At 42.8% G+C, this 17,584-nt stretch overlaps 1 protein-coding gene across 1 annotated transcript; it reads left to right on the top strand.

Annotated features, from left to right (window-relative positions):
* Nucleotides 1-10,699: 10,699 nt before the first annotated feature.
* ADCYAP1 (adenylate cyclase activating polypeptide 1) lies at nt 10,700-16,022 on the top strand (the record flags this gene model as incomplete). Its single annotated transcript, XM_081263491.1, has 5 exons — nt 10,700-10,809; nt 12,922-13,053; nt 13,540-13,638; nt 14,719-14,859; nt 15,956-16,022. 5 exons carry the CDS (start codon nt 10,700-10,702, stop codon nt 16,020-16,022), a joined length of 549 nt encoding a protein of 182 aa, XP_081119617.1.
* Nucleotides 16,023-17,584: the final 1,562 nt, after the last annotated feature.

Raw genomic sequence — 17,584 nt, 5'->3', positions numbered from 1 at the left:
AGAATTCTAAAATCAAGCTGTTGAGCCATGCTCCCTCTGAAACCTGTGGGAAAGGGATCTTTCCTTTCCTTTTCCAATTTCTGGTAGCCTCAGACATTCTTTGGTTTGTAAACTCCAATCTTCACATAATCTTCTTTTTGTGCATTTCTATGTTTATGTCTCAATTTCTTCTTTTCATAAGACCAGTTACACTGGATCAGGTTCACCTTAGTGACCTCACCTTAACTTGACTACATCTGAAAAGACCCTGTTTCTAAAACTTTCATTAAAAGATGTACTTTGTGGAGGTGAGGGGGTCTCCAGTCCTTGGTCCTGCAAAACATGACATGAATTGGATCATACAGGAGCCAAATTTGAATAAACCACAAGCTAGATAATCCACCTCTAAATAATGTAGAATAAACTAGATTTCCAAGATCCAGTTCAACCTCATTCAGAACAAATTTGATTCAACACATTCAATTAATCTTATCAGTAATGACTTACACACAAGATGATTCAATATATACCTTGGAAATGGCCGTCCTGGATGGCTGAGATGCTTGATGCTCTCTCTCCTGTGTTGTTTTTTTTCAGACCTGGTTTTGCTAAGCTTGCTCCCTTAAGTGTGGGTCCACTTGTTTCTCTTTCTCTTTCTTCCCACCTGGTTTGCCTTTAGCTTTTCTTCCAAGCACAGGTGAAATGTCAGCATGATAAGACAAATAGCTCAGCAAAAAGCAAAATAAACTGTCACAAAGAGGAAGTTTAGCGTTATTAGACATGTAATAAAAAAACTATACATTAGACATATATTCGAAAAGAAATCTGTAATTTTTTATTCTGAAAATATTCATTTAAAAACTTTAAGAAAAAAATGAACAAACTGGGCTGGGGATGTGGCTCAAGCAGTAGCGCGCTCGCCTGGCATGCGTGCAGCCCGGGTTCGATCCTCAGCACCACATACCAACAAAGATGTTGTGTCCGCCGAGAATTAAAAAAATATATATATTAAAAATTCTCTCTCTCTCTCTCTCTCTCTCCCCTCTCTCACTCTCTCTTTAAAAAAAAATGAACAAACTTTCAAAGAAAATAAACCCAATCTGGGTACTCCTCCATAATTCCAACACTAACAATGACCATTTTACTATTTTGGTATAGTATATAGGTCCTTCCAGATGCATAGGTATAAATTTTTTGTTTTTACAAAATTGATATTGTATTATACATGTGGGTTTATAACCTGCTTTCTCTCTCTCTTTTAATATCTTTATTTTTGTTTATTTATTTTTTTGTGGTGCTGAGGTTCAAACCCAGTGCCTCACATATACAAGGCAATCGCTCTGCCACTGAGCCACAATCCCAGCCCCACTTTCTCTCTTTTTAATGAAACATATAAGAATCTTCTTATGTCATTAAAGATTTTTCTACAGCATCATCTCATTTCACCTTTCTATAGTAGAAATTATGATCCTTTGTAGGGGTGTATTAAAAAGAATTTGATGGATTCCCTCTTACGTGACATTTTAAGGTTGTATTCAGTATTTTTATTAAAATCAATGGTGCCAGTTAATCTTTGGACAAATCCACACTTGCTTATTTGCTCAGCATACATTCATAGAAATAAAATCAGTAAGTTAAATTTATGCATAATTGACAAACTGCTTTCTGGACAAGTTGGATCAATACATTTTCTGCCAGCAGTGCTTGAGGGTATGTGTCCTAGCATGTTTAAAAGTACAACATAGTAGAATATAACAAACCGATTTGTTAGATTTTTAAAATGATGATTTTTGGGTTTACCTAGCATGCATGAGACCCTGGGTTTAATACCCAGTACCATCTGAAGAAAAAAATGATATTTTAATTTATACTTGTGTGACCAAAGGAATAAACATAAGCACATAAATATAAAAAAACCACATTGTTATGTAATTTCCAGTGAAAAAATATGATACTGGCACAACTGCCTATCCACTTGGGGAAAAAAATATGCTCTTGAAGATTTTTTTTTTGCAATTTTGTTGGCCATTCATGTTTCTAATTACCAACTTTACATTTATGTAATTATATTTTCTTTATGGATAAATGTTTTTCATATTTTGAAGTTCTTATTTTTATTATTAATTAATTTCTAAAATGATGCCTACATTTTCCCAATGCTTTCATGGATGTTGTTTAACTTCTTTGGATATTTTCTTTTCTTTTCTTTCTTTTTTTTTGAGATAGGATCTGTCTATGTTACCAAGGCTGGCCTCCAACTCCTGCCCTCATAATACTCCTGCCTCAGCTTCTTGAGTAGCTGGAAATACAGGTGTGCATCCCTATGGTTGTAGATTTTAACAAAGAGAAATTAAAAATATTTAGTCAATTTATTATTCTCTTCCTTTATGATTTTATTTTAATTACCAGTCTTAAAATTTCCTTCACAATTGTAAAATTATGTGTATATACTTTTAAAGCGTTTTTGTGATTTTCTTTTACATTTTATTCTTTAACCCCTTTGGATATATTTGATGCAATGCAATTTTTCTCTTTTTCCAAATGAAGTCACTTTCCTCAGTATTCTACTCTTCCAATTGGAAGTGGAATACTAATGTTTATTTTTTCATATTTATATACTTTGATCTACTTATTCCTTTGATCTATTATTTAACCAGCACCACGCTGTTTAAATTGCTGAAACTTTATCACATTTTAAAATTCCTGTGAGTGCAATCTCATTTACTACTTACCACTTTTAAAATGTTCTTGGAAATGATACTTACATATAAGTTTTTTTATTGTAAAATGTCAGGAAAAAAGTGAGAACAATTGGGCAAACTATTGCCTTGTAAGTGATGTTTGGTTAATCAAGTGCTTAAAAAAAAAAAAAAGATAACTTCTTCTCCCCTTGTAAATAGTGATAATTCTGTAGTTCTAAAAGGGAGGACATCAGAGAGAAGACTGACTTTGGGAATAGTCAGCCATGGGTTTGAAACCTGACTTTGTCATTTGTTGGCTGTGGGTTGTGGGTCAGTTACTTCACTTTTAAGAGACCTGGTTTAGTCATCAGTAAAAATAGGGATAATAGGAGCTGGGTGTGTCTCAATGGTACAGAACTTGCCTAGCAAGTGCTGGGTTCTATCCCAAGCAACACACACAGAAATGATAATCATGTTTTGTCTTACCGGGCAATAAGAGGATTAAATGAAAAAATATTTGCTAACACAGAATATCACTGCTATCAAAGAAGGAGCTTAATAATGTTAATTTCCCTTCCCTTCTGCTGGTCTAGGATCTACTGTTGTAAAACAGTTTTTAATACACATCATCTCATTTGACTCACAAAAGTCTTGACTCACCAGCAATCATAGGGCTTCTGTAGTATTGAATTACATGATGATTTAATAAGATATAGTGATCTTATAATCGACGTTAAAAGATGAACTTTAAAATAGTGAATTTTTTAAAACTTAGACCCATCACTAAAACTTTAGCTACGTTCTTAAGTATGGGATCATTTTAAACAATGACTCGGGACAGCAATATTTCTAACCTTTTGAACAACTTAGTGTATGCAAATAAGAATATTCAGTATACTATTAATGCCTGTGTTTTTAGCAGCATACCTATTCTTCAAAAAAAAACTTAATAAATATGTGATATGTTTGTAGTTTTAACTTAGCCAGTTTCAGTGATGTTAATAGCAGTTGATTTCTATTACTTTAAACACATTTTTTTTTAGTTGTGGATGGACACAATATCTATTTCTACTTATTTATTTTTATGTGGTGCTGAGGATTGAACCCAGGGCCTCACACATGTGAGGCAAGCACTCTACCACTGAGCTACAACCCCAGCCCTAAACAAAATTTTTAATTGGAAAATTAATAAGAAACTGATTTTCTTCTCAATTGTCTTAGATTAAGGCTAATATTAAACTAGTTATTTGTATCTATGACAACTCTAGAGAAAATAAATACTTAAGCCAGCATAACATACTATGGTCATAAAGATTCTCTGGAGTCATTACAATTCGACTTTGAATTTGGATAAGAACAGTGTCTACAAAGAAGATTGTTGTGAGGGGAAAGAACCCTGTATACATTAACCAGGTATTGTTGTTGTCTTTGCTGTTATTAACTAGGGAATAGAAACATCATGCAGTCCCTTTGGAAGGAAAGATTTAAAATAATTTAAAGCAACAATAATTAAAAAGTTCATGCTGGGCTCCATGGCACAGGCCTGTAATCCAAGTGGCTCAGGAAGCTGAGGCAGGAGGAAGGTGAGTTCAAAGCCAGCCTCAGCAAAAGTGAGGTACTAAGCAATTCAATGAGATCCTGTCTCTAAATAAGAGAGAAAATAGGGCTGGGGACGTGGCAAAGTGGTCGAGTGCCCCTGAGTTCAATCCCGAGTCCAAAAAAAAAAAAAAAAAAATCAAATAGTAAACTTATGCCAAGTATAATTGTATTCCATGCAGAGGATAGTTTTTTTTTCATGCCTATATATATTTGGGTAGAGAGAGAAAAGATTATTTAAAAAGTATTTGTATGGGCTGGGGGTGTAGCTCAGAGGTAGAGTACTTGTGTACCATGTGGAAATTGGGTTCTATCCCCAACACTGCAAAAAGAAAAATAAAATTATTTGTAGAATTATTACCACACAAAGTTAGTAATAAAAATTATGGCAAAGTTTTTACAAAATTATTACAAATAGATATTTAGAACTGAATTTGAGCCTGCAGGGCAGATATCTGGGAGGTTGTCAACTCAGAGCAAAATCCTCTTTTGATTTTCACATAAAACCTTGTTATTTATATACAGATCTGTCTTTCAACATTTTTCAGAAGCTATCTCAAAAAATCATTTAGGATATTGGGTTTCCTGGCTCCTCTCCAAGTTCTTCCTCCCGCATTTAAGTCTTCCTGAGCAGAGGATTTAGATTGAAGTAGAAAGCTTTCTTCTCCTAGATTTTTAAGAGATGTTTTGGAAATCTCAGGAAAATTTGGCATAGGCTTCACAGTGAAACTGGAGACTATATTTCTGGTTCTCAGTTAACTAATGTTCAGAGAATTAGGCCTTAGAAGAAGCATGGATAAGGGATATTTGAAATCAACCAAACTTACAGCAAAGGTTACATACTGGTTTGTGTTTTTGGGGAGTCTGATTTGTGTCTTAAAACAACTAGCAAAGTTTCTTGGCCCTGTGAATATGTAATTCTGTTCTTGAATTAAAGAGAAACACTTTGCTCATGTGGTTTAGAAAGGTTTCCTTTTCTGGTTGTTTTCAGAGTGTGTGAGGTACTACATTGTGAAGGTCAGAGAAGTCATGACACACTGTGGGTAAACTCATCAGCTCCTTACTTCACAGTGAGTTCAGAAGAGCATGATGCAGGCAGTCCAGTAAGTGTGGTCATGATGTTCTGCTGCAGAACATTTGGGTTTCCCTACAGGTGTAATCAGTATGAAGTGAGTCATTAGTCATCAAATTTTCTGGAAGAGTCAGAAGAGAAATAGTTTAGGGTGAAATTGAATACAATGTTATAATTCACTTTTGTCATTCATAGAAGAGGATGATGTTCTGCATCAAACTTGTTTACTATAGCCTGGTTCTTATGCTAAGAACTGACTAGTAAAGAACAGAATGAGACTGTATGGTTTTCCCATTCTTGATTTATTATTACAATGGGCATTGCAATAGGAATTACAATAGAAATGTGTGAGGATGCTTTGTGCAAACATGTCTTTTCATATGATTTTAAAAAATCTGATGGGGTAGGTTATGGAGACAGTGGTGGTAAAGGGCACTGTAGAGAGCTAAGTGGCCAGTGAAAGGGATGTGATACGTGGAAACTATGAGTACCATGAGTTAAGTGGGCCAGAAGGAAGGTACTGGGAATTTCCTTACTTAGGGAACTGGGCACCCATTCACTGGTCTGCTTAAAGGCTCAAATGACTTAGTTGATATCACTGATTTGCAATATGGGGGCTAAAAGGGAGGAGCAGGAAGGTGATTTCCATGCAACAGAGGGAAATTAAATTTCCCAGGCAGAGATGGTTCAAAAAGCACAGATTTGGCATAGACAAGACAATACAAGTACTATAGTATTTGCTAATGTTGTGAAACCATCTGCAAATTCAAACTGTCAGTAAATATACCAGATATATTCCTCCTGCTTCAATAAAAATATCTACTTCTTTGTGGGCTAAAGAGTTTACTGAATGGAGGTTTGAGTCAAGGTTCAAGGCTTGAGCATCAGAAAGGTAGATGTGCCAGGATTTTTTTTTTTTTTTATCCAAAATGGTAGTGTTGACCATTTTGGTTAAAAAAATATTTTCACCTCTGGACAATTGATGGGATGAAAAGGAGTTGATACATTAGAGCCTTGAAATACAGGGACTTTCATGATTTCCAACAAATATGTCCATACAACCTGTTCCTAGAAGGTCAGGGTTTAGCCCCAGAGGTCTTGGGTCATTCTGCCTCCCGGAGGGCACAGGTGAGACCTTTCCACACTGAAGATTTCCCTGGTTCCTCTAATTTTTCCAACTCAACATTCCTTGTGGGAGAAACTTCACCAGTCCAGGAAGTCTTGAAGGAGAGTGTGTGGGTGAGAAGGGGGGGTGTTGGAAAGAAGACTTGAAATTCCTTCGTGTTATCTGCAAATAGAAAGTTCTACTGTTCTCTCCAACCCTGCGCCCCGCCTTTTCAATTATATATAAGCGATCAGGAGGTTTCTCTCATGCTCTTAATCTCAGTTACCTTAGGAAGATCTAAAACCCCCCTTGGGAGAGAAACCGAGTAAGAACAAAATAGTATTAGAAGGCTCTTCCCCCTTGTTTTGCCCTTCCCCATTTTCCTAACTCCTTCCTTTCTTCTTTCTCCCAGTAAGGGCAGTTAGTGGAGAGGCCTTTGGATCCACAGCCCAGGCTCCGCCCTACACCTCCAGCCAGGCTTCCGTCTGTATTCGTAATTAACAAGTGTACCTGACTGGAGTTTCCTACCCTGTTCTCATTGGGACACCTCGTGCGTGTGTGCAGGGTGGCTCCCAGTCTCTCTAGCCTGGCGTCTCGGGCTGATGGGTGCCCTCCTCCTCGACGCTCCGGGAAGAGCCCAAGACACAAAGCCCTCCACACTCCCTCCCCAGGCAGCCTTAACCCTCCCACTCCTGGGAGGAGGAGTTGGGGGAGGTAGTTTTGGTCTTTTGAAACTTCACTCTCCACCCAAAAGAAAGCCGAGAGGGCCCGCGATCTGGGTGGAAGCTTGAGCTGGAGGGCTGCAGCCCCAGGCTCCCGCAGTTCGCCGACCCCGCCCGCCAGTGCTCAGCTTCTAGTTCCTCCACTCTTTCCCCCTTCTTGGCCTCTGCAGGACTCAAGGCCAGAACTGTCAAAATCAGGAGCAACTCCTCGCTCAATTCGCCTAGTTAGACACAGCCATTGGCAATGGGGGGAAGAATCGATGGGACGATCCTACTGGGGGTTTCAATATCCTCCAGCAACTGTGGGGCGGGGCTGGTGAGTCTTTAGATTGAGCTGAGCAATAGATTATGGGTCTCCAAAGCTTGATTTTTCTGAGGCCAGTGATCAAGGCTCTCAAGTCCTCTGCTTATACTTTTATTCCAGCAAAGGGGCTCCGGGCTCTAGGCTTGTGATTTTGGGGTGCTGGGCCCCAAGTTCATATAAGAGTACCTCAACTGAGAGGAGTGCAAGAAGCCACAGCTTTTGTAAGGTAGAGAGACACGGTTCAGATCTTTCGGGGTCCTTGGAATCCGCATTTGAACCACCTCACCAAATTATTCTTGTTTGTGATTTTCCCCCTTTCATAGGCCGTGAAGTCAACAAACTCCCCACATGGTGGCTCCCTTTACTAAAGCTGAGTGAATTGCACAGAGTCTTGGAAATTTTCAAATATTTCTCCAGATTGAACTCATTTCGGAATTCGCGTGGGAGGAAAGAGTAAGGATTTTTAATGGGGTTCACCTTTGACGTGAAGCGAGGCGGAAGACAGGAAAGCCACAGTAGGTAATAGCTTTTGGGCGCTTTAGTAAGAAAGGCTTCTCTGCTTGATTATCCGGTGGTGTTCACCGCAGGCTCTTTTGTGTGGGAGCAGAGGCAGAACTGAATAGCGAACACACGCATGTAAACACTCCGATATAAATCAGCGGACATGTGCAGCCAAGACAAAGAGATTCATCCCTATGTAGATATGTTTTAAGTTTTATTGAAGGCAGGAAGTCTAGAGCATAGCTAGGAAGAAACTGAGGAAGCAGTTTTGGTCCGCTCCTGGCCAGGAATAAGTACAACTTTATCTTCTTGGAGGAAGTATTAAATCTCAAATAAGAGCGGGAATGGCATTGAGAATGAGAAAGCATTATGTTTTGGGAAAAGCATACAGAGCTAATACAGCTTATTTAAATGTTAGATTCAAATCATAGTAACAGGAAACACTCCCACTTAATTGTCAGACTCTAATTTTTGTGTTAGATCCAAATAATTAAAATGCACATTAATGTTATAGACGTGATTCCCTTTTAAAGAAAATAGACCCAAAATCTCTTACTGGAGTAAAAATTTATGAATCTTCTTGATTACAGGGACTTGGAAGTTCAGGGTGGATATGCTCTTCCCTTATTGCTTTTCTCTTCATACGTCATTTTCAGTTAAAAAAAATTTAACCATTCCCAAGGGAGGGATTTCTATTAGAAATCCTCAGCAAGTGAACTTGTACTGGGAATCCTCCTGTTTTCCAGTTTGGCTGTATTTCCCCAAACAGAATTCAACTTGTAAAGTAAGTGTAAAAAACATTTCTCACCACCAAACTCTTAAAATTTCAATTCTTGTGGAAAACATGATGTCGCAGTTTCAATTTTTAAAATCAGTAAGAGCCACAGAAAGTGCGAAGCTGTACAAACAGGAAATCTAGAGATCCAGGACTGAGAACAGAATTCTCTTTACTGAATTCTAAGGCAGGGATGGAGATGGTTGTCAGCATTAGGACATTCATGAACATTGCAAGGGTGTTGTATCTGAACAGCAGAGTGATTTAGACAATGAATTGCTACATTAATAGCACCACTGCCAAGTCTTCAGATTGAGAGGCTCTGGTGAAAATTAAACTGGTGGCAATTTTCAACATTTGTAGCATCTGCGCCCAAACAGTTCAGCACCTAGAGTATGGACAGCACCACAGGCCCGTTCCTGAAGCAGCCTTAGCTCTAATCAATCTACTGGTAGCCAGACTGTCAAACACAGCCAGACGCATTAGAAATTTACTGAAAATCCTCCAAGACTTCCCTTTAAAAACAAAACGACTTCCACATTTAATTGTCTATTTGAAAGAACATACGCAAGAAATTAGGAGATCTAAATTAAATTTATTAATAGGAGAGCTCGATGGTGCTTCATTCCAGAGATCAGAGCTCGCATTGGTAAGGCTTGATGAAAAAGTAAAAGAGAAACAGTAGGGATATAGTTAAAAACATAACTTTTACCCTCCTAGAAATTCTACGAATTCTTTACCTGTCCTTGAGAAATGGGTGAAATTGAAAACGATCAAAATAATTGGACTTCTTAAAAATTGGATTGTATGAGTGAAAGGTGTTTATGAGAAGTCGATGACTCCGGATCTTATCATCCTAGAGGACAGCACAGAATAGTTAATATGTTCCTTGAGGGACTGGGATGCTGACGTCTTTTTCTGATACTCGATCATTACGTGACTGAAAAAAAAAAGAGGAAGTCACTTCATGAATAAAAATCCGAGCGCAACAGTGCAACAAAATATTCTGTACTTAAAGGCAATAGGCAGACAGATGTTGACAAAGAGGGTTCTCCTAAAACCATGTTCGGGTAGATTTTTTGCTAACTGCATATATAAATACGAGCAGACGTCCGGTCACCTCTGTCACCACCGGCAGCAGCAGAAGAAGCCGCATCTTCAGACGCAGCCAGAGGGACCTCAGAGCAGAGAAGGAGCTGCCTGACTCTAGAAGCTGCCTGACCGGGCAGCCCGGCTGCGCGGCCGGCTCTCTCTTTTTCCTTCCTCCCCTTCTTTGACTTTTCCTCTTTTCTTCCTTTGTCACTTGCTTTTTTTTCTCCCGGAGGACTTAAGCGCCACTCCGTTCCCCCTCCCTTAGGCTCGTCGCTTCCTCTTGATTATACATCTCTCCAAGTCACGCTCCCTCCTAGTTCTGAGTCTACAAACTTTTGAACGGAATACTAGCCTCAGCAAACAAGTCCTCCAGCTCCTCCTGCTGCTCCTGCTCATTCCTGCGGCTTCTCCTCAGACACCAGCGCCAGACGGTGATGCCTTTCGGGTTGTGATTCCAGCTCAGAAACTTGAAGGAGCCCTTTGCCCGCCATCCTTTTTGGCAGCAAACCCTTTCATAGCAGCGGTAAGAGTTGAATAGGAAGGGGGGGAAAATCTCACCAAACCAAACGACTCACTTGACTGCTGATTTTTTTTTCTTTTTCCCGCCAGCATTGGCATCGGGGTACGAATTAGCTTTTCTTGTACCAGGTCTGTCTAGTTATCGGGAGCTGGGTGTATGCAAACATGTTTTCTTTCTAACTATAGCAATCGAGAAGTGGCAGGGCGCGCGCTGGCTGTCGCGCTAAGTGGTATTCAACGCAGGGAGCAGAAGCTGCGCTCCCTCCCCCTGCTCCTGGAGTTTCCTGGGGTTGCAGGGTAGAAGGCCAGGGGCGTTCTCACGGTTGTGTGTCCTCTTTTCCATCCTGCGCAGAATGACCATGTGTAGCGGAGCAAGGTTGGCCCTGCTGGTCTATGGGATAATAATGCACAGCAGCGTCTACTGCTCACCTGCCGCCGCCGGACTCCGGTTCCCTGGGATCAGGTAGGTGCTGGACGCCTGTGTTGAGCTGGGGCTTCCCTTTGCCGAACACTTTCTCACGGTCGCCCTCCTTCAGTTCCTCGGGTACAGGCTACTAAGCATTGCTCCCCGTACCCCCAGTCTCTCTGTCAATCTTGGCTGGGCCCGGGGTCCTGGCCCCAGCTAATCCTCAGGGCCAGGCAGGCTCCACGACGGCTCGGCGCCCCTCCCCCAACTTTACGCATTCCTGGGACCCGGGTACAGCGAGTGAGCTTCCGAGTGTTGGAGAAACCTCCCTTCCTCCAACCTGGCCCGAGGGAGAGTGGGGGTGGGGGCAGGGCAAGGTCCCCAGCTTGGCTTCTTTTACCTATTCTTAGGACGAGTTCGGAGAGAACACGGGTTCCCACCGCTAGTCAGGGGGTTGAATGTGAAGCTCCCTCGGACTTTGCTTTGTTACATTGCTTTCTGATTATTGGGGCGGGGTCTGTCTCTCCCCTCCGCCCTTCCTCTTCATCTCATTCGAATTCTTTCTCCTCAAGAGCTTTCTTTCAAGGGATCCATGTTCCAACTGCATTTTGTGTCCCAGACTGTCTTGGGGAGGGCAGTGTTGGCAGTTTATTATGGCTAAGAAAAAGCAACTTGAGAAAGGAACAAGAATGAGACTGTGAGGGAGGGGGAGAAACGGATGCAAAGAAGGAGGAAGAGAAAGCATGCAGGCAGACAGCCTTGCCTAGCCCAGGGTGCGGGAAACCTGGCTTTTTTCTTAACCCCCGGTTTCTAATCGGATGGCACAGCCCGGGTTCCCCATCGCAGCCCCAGAGGACCCCCACCGATGTGCGGGATAGTGAAAACGCGTTGGGCAGCGCAGAGTCCCGGTGGCACTCCGGGCAGTGAGGAGGGCAGCTCTTCCCAGCCGCGCCCAAAACGTTTGGCTCAGGGGGCGGCTGACCGTTGTTTTGGCGGTAGAGATGGGTTCTAGCTACAGTGTTAGGATTCCAGCCTCTAGGTACAGGGCAGGACAAAAGTGGTTAAAAAGACCTGGTTCAGGAGTACCAGGGCCAGGGCTAAGGCGCGTCGCCAAGAAAAGACGGGGTGTGGCGCGTGCTGAGGGATGTGCTTGCCTTGGTCTGGCCTCTCCAGGGATGGAGGAAAGGCAACCAGAGTAACAAGTAGGACTCCAGCCCTGACTAGGGAGAGCTGCTTGTCCTGGTCGAGTCTCTCCAGTGGCCCAGAGCGATGGGGCTTTGTGCTTTAACCCACCTCTTCTGCCCCATATCAAGGATGGAGGAGGTAGCCCAGGGAGACTGTGACGTCCCCAGGTACCCGCGATGTCGGTCCCCTGTTGACCTGTGCGCTGGTGTTGAGATGGGGTCCCTCCGCCCCGCCATCACTAACAGATTAGCGTTAACTATTTATTTAGTGTACTTAAAAGCCTTCTCATTTCACCTCCAGCTATTTTCAAAGTTCCGTAAGCCTGGCACTTTCCCGGGGTGAGAGGCACCGGAGGGCGTGTACACAACACAGAAAGAGCCGCCACCAAACCGGCTAAGTTTAGGGGCATCTATTATTCATGTTCCTGCCAGATCCTTTCAGGCCCAAAATAGAAGCTGGAGGTTCTCCGTGACCTACATCCGTGCAGGGAAGGGCTCCCCTGGGCTCAGAGGCTCGGTTGGGGGTGGCTGCCAGAGTTAGCCGCCACACATACCCACCCCCCCAGCCTCTCCATTCCGCTCTGGGCCTCTCCCCCTTTGGGTCTTCGCGTTGGTCAGTGTCTAATCTCCTAGAACTTTTTTCGTCCCTGACTGTTAATACTTGGGGGAACCTCGGGTGCTGGGAGGGGGCAGTTCTTTCTAGTGGCCAAGTACGCATGATTAGCAGAGACGCCTCGGTTTCCCAGGGCTCCTGCAGGGCAACCCTTTTTCCAGCAGAGGGGTGGGCAAGCTTCCTCGCGGAGTAGGAATTTCGGTTGGATGTAGGACCCTCCTCCTTACCATTACCCCCACCCTGCCTGGGAAGAAAAGACAGATCTCTTTAGGGGACCTTTTGGAGGAAGGAAAATCAGTGCGATCTCTCCTCTTTGGGTCCTCGCAGAGCTGGGAGGACTGGTAATGACCACTCTTTCTGGCTACCTCGCAGTCCTGAGGATGAGGCTTACGACGAGGACGGAAACTCGCTGCAGGACTTTTACGACTCGGACCCGCCCGGCGCAGGGAGCCCCGCCTCTGCGCTGCATGACGCCTACGCTCTCTACTATCCAGCGGAGAAGAGGTACGTCCGGCGCGGCCTCGGCGGCAGGCCCTGGACCACGAGCCCTAGGACCAAGGTGGTGGGTAGGGGTAGGGTGGTGGCCCACGGAGTATGTCCGTTTTCATCAAAGTCCTTAAGTCTCCCTTTTGCCTGGCCCGATCCCACGAGACCGAAGGGAAAATAGGAGCGGGAGGATCTGTGTGGACCTAAGGACCGCGTAGGGACCGAAAGGTCTGTGGCCCGAGGAACGTCAGTGAGTGCGGGCCTCCGTGGAGGGGAACGCAGACTCCTGATCTGCCACCTTCCCAGGTCAGAACTAATTCTAGATCCCAGCATTCACTTTCGGGAACTTCTTAAGAGAGTTAGTCTCAAGTTCCTTGCTTCTAGGCGTTTCCCGGTCATCCTCCTTGAATGCCGAGAGGCGCACGCGCCCAGCAATGGGGTCTTGGGCTGCCACGGTGGGGGCGCGAGACAGTGACCAGGGGCACACATTTTGCCTCCCGTTAGAGATGTCGCCCAAGGGATCCTTAACAAGGCCTACCGCAAAGTGCTGGACCAGCTGTCTGCCAGGAAGTACCTGCAATCCCTGGTGACCAAGAGTGTGGGGTAAGAGTTGGTGAAAGAGTTAAACCGCGCGTAAGGGTGCGCGCGCCCGGGTGGGTGATTGCGGAACGCGCGCGGGGTGGGAGGGGCATTTTCTACGTCTGTGCGTACAGGTGAGGCTCGGGGTGCATCTGAGCCCTGCGGGGTGGGGGTACTCGCCGCCAGCAACAGGCAGAGGTTTTGAAGTGGCATGTTAAATTTGACAGGAGAGGCTGAGACCAGGTGAGAGCTGAAAAGGGAAGGAAAACGGCGGATTTTGATCCGTTTTGAATGAAAAGAAAGAGAAACCAAACAAAACCCCCTAGTCATTCTAAACCTTTAAGGATTTGCTATAATTTCCAATGAATCGCGACATTTTTTGGGGGGAGGGGCATTGTGTTTATTAGAAATTCAAATCGAAGTAAACAAATCACTAAATTTGGACACTTAGGGAAACAGTTTTTGCTCACGCCAGACAAACCCAGAGCTTAGGGCTTGCGTGAAGCCTGTCTCAGCAGAAGGCAACATTTTAATAAAGCTCACGGGGAAACAGATTACATTTTCGCAATGAATAATTCATGCGGTGAAAAACATTGCCTACAGCCTGTCGACTTATATTATTATCACGTTTTTCAACTTAGCGTGCGGAAGGAGAGGAGTGCTTGTATTTCACTAGGAAATGCGGGATCGATATAAACACCAGGGTAGCAGCCAACGTGGCATTCAGGGCCTTTTGGTTATTTTCTTTGTATATCGGGGATGAGAGGAACAGTTAGGAAAATCGAGCGCAATCGCCAAATCTTAAAAGGCAGCCTTTGGAGAGACTTAGATCACGGGCCATCTTCCCTGATCTCCTTCCGGGGGGGGCCCCCACTGTAGGAATTGGTGCCTGGAAATCCTGGGTGGTAGGGAGGGTCTGGGGGGCTTCCATCACAGCCCTTTCCAAAGCCGCTCCCTGGCAGGGAGGAAGGCGGCGCGGTGGCCAGTGCGAGCCCCGTGTTCCCCCCTGGAGACTCCCGCGTTGGGTGGGGCGCGTCTGCTCCCGCAGGTCTTGAATCTGTGTCTCCCACCCGGTCACCCTTTTCCCGACCCCTTTCCTTGCAGTGGGAACCTGGGCGGCGGCGCGGAGGAGGACTGGGAGCCGCTCTCTAAGCGCCACTCAGATGGAATCTTCACGGACAGCTACAGCCGCTACCGGAAACAAATGGCTGTCAAGAAATACTTGGCGGCCGTCCTGGGGAAAAGGTATAAACAAAGGGTTAAAAACAAAGGACGTCGAATAGCGTATTTGTAGCGATGAGTTACTTCCTACCCTGTGTATACAACCCTGACACAGTGAAAAGTCGTTTTCCAAACTGACTGAAGTCATCGCTCCTGTGTTCTATCCAAACATGTATTTATGTATGAAGTAAAGCCATTAAATGAATATTTTGATAATAATATTGTTTTTCTTTTTACAAAGCACTAGAGAATGCACAGATATACTTTGTGGACCAATATATATTATAAATATATATATTAAGAATATATATAAGTATAATAGAGAGCAACTCATACAAAGTGTGCACAAGGATTGAAAATTTGCCTGAGCTGTTTATGTTTTTATATAAAATAAATAGAAAAATAGACAATCATTGTTTTGAATATTACTCCTATTTTTGTAAACTGGAATTCAAAGGATAGTATTTTTATCCACGACAGGCCTGAAGATATTAATATTGACCATTTGCTACTGTACATAAACAATGATGCCCTGCTCCAGGGGGATTTTGAGGTAATGATTTGGAGAATTGCTGGAGGGCATTCTTTCCCAGTGAGTCTCTGGGGCAGGCTGCTTCAATCCCAGCCTAATATATTCAAGTGGGCACTGTCCCACTGGCTGGGTGGCAATTCCAATATTTTCGCTTTCTTTGATTCTACTTTTATGTGTATTTGTCTCTCTTCAGACTCTCAGCCCAGAAGGAAATTCTAATAAAACAACAGCTCAATCCAAATTGTGCTTCTCCCCAGAATTGATTCTCTTCCCTGGATGAAGAGTGAAGGGACTGTACAGAGAAAGGGAGCTTGGGTAGGAAGCTCTCTTTTCTGTACTTCCTGATTCACCAGGGAACCAAATATCCCAAGGCTAGGGCAATTGGAACAAAAATGAAGGAAATAGAGGTATATTGGAAGAGGCAGAGCATAAGGCAGTAGGAGGAGACCCTGGAGCGGGACTGGTGTGAGGCTCCCCAAGTCTGGGAAGCTGGGAGTGAGTCCAGTCCCACCACAGGTCCACTGCCTGCCTGATTTTTGGGTGCTGGGTATTGGAAATGGATGCAAAGTACAATGTGTTTTTCTCCAGTGCTGTCCATGCTTCTCATCTTGTGAAATGGCCAGGATTCTCCCCCCCTCTGAACCCAGCTCTGTAGAAGCCACCCTTTTCCTTTGTGGTTTTTCTGAAGACCCTTTCTTCCCACCCTCCTGCACTGTTTAAGTACTGTTTACCATTTTTTTTCATTCACTTATCTTAAACTTGTGAATGCTTCTGTTTTTTTGTTGTTGTTTGATGCAAGCAGTTATTGTAAAGTTTAGGAACTCTTGTGTAGCTACCACTAAGTAATTATGGACTAAATATGAACATTTTGTTTCTTGTTTATTGAGTTTGTAGGTAAAATGTATTTTTCTACATTATGGCTTATTGCTTAGTAAAATTTATTTCATAAAACCAATCTTTGTCATAATAGAATGTGTAGTGTTCACATGTTGCTCAGTTTTACTAACTGATAAATCATTTAAACCTCATCTTTCTATGTATGAGTACTATCTTATATCTGTGGTCAAGAATGAGGTAAGCAAGCTCCCTAAACCACCCTTGTATCCTTTCTTGGCTAAAGAAAGCATGTCTGTTTCCTGTCAATTCCTTGAACATATAGAGTAATCTTTATAAACAAAAGAACCTTCACCCAGCAACCAGATCAAGCAGCAACAGATTAACCAGCCAGTCCATCTCCCAAATTTCAGGCACAAATTTTTAGGAAAAAAAAATTAAAAAAAATAAAAAAATTAAGCATTAGTTTTTAAAATTTAAAGGATCTTTCCTTTTCCTTTATGGATTTGATCAGTATGAAGTCAGACATCAAAGAAAACAATTGTATTTGCATTCCCAAGGCGGGATGGATGCTGCTAGGAGATCACATTGCAAACAGTGAAAACAGAGAGGCATTCGATCTATGCCTGAGTCCTGCGTATAGGATCAATCTTTCTTGAATTCCGCAGTCTCCTCAGGCAATGTGACACGAGATGCAGTTTGCAGCTTTAGTGCCTTTCTTCGCCTTTTAAATCGCCACGAATCACAGATGGCTATTTAGTGGCCCTATAATGCTGCAACACATCAGCTTGCATTTTAGTCTTAATTATTTGTTTCTTGGGTAATGGGCAGAGTTTTCTGTATTTGTGTCAGCTGTTAGTGGTGAAATAGGGCTCTAGTTAACCTTTTATTTATGAAGTCTAATTTAGTGTTCCCGTGGCTAGTTGCAAGCATTTTACAGTGATCACCCAGTTTAATCTTTTGTATACTTTTTAGAAATGCCAAGAGCCTTACTAAACTGAAGAAGATTTATGATATAGTGATAATTTAGGTAGTTGTTAGTCTTGAAGCTCTTATTTTGTGTGCAACTGATTATCAAAACATCTTAACCAAGTATTATTACACACATGATATCTATAACTAGGACTTTGATAACTGTTATATAAAGTGTGTAAAATTTGTATGAATAAATTTTTGTAAACAATGCAACTTGGTCTAATGTTTGGAGGAAAAAAGACATTCAGGAAATAACTACTTTAAAATCTTTTAAAGTACTCTTTCTTTAGCAGTCATAAGATTTTTCTTGTCTGGAATATCTATGTAAGCATCCACATATTTTCAGAAACTGTACTCTGATATCTGCTTGATGGGTTACTGGATTCAACTAAAAATTTAAAATAGCTG

The sequence above is a fragment of the Spermophilus citellus genome (genome assembly GCF_964194105.1).
Source record: "Spermophilus citellus genome assembly, chromosome: 12".
In the NCBI taxonomy this organism is placed as follows: Eukaryota; Metazoa; Chordata; class Mammalia; order Rodentia; family Sciuridae; genus Spermophilus; species Spermophilus citellus.
The sequence above is the reverse complement of the archived record's forward strand: the minus strand, read 5'-3'. Positions and strand labels throughout refer to the sequence as shown.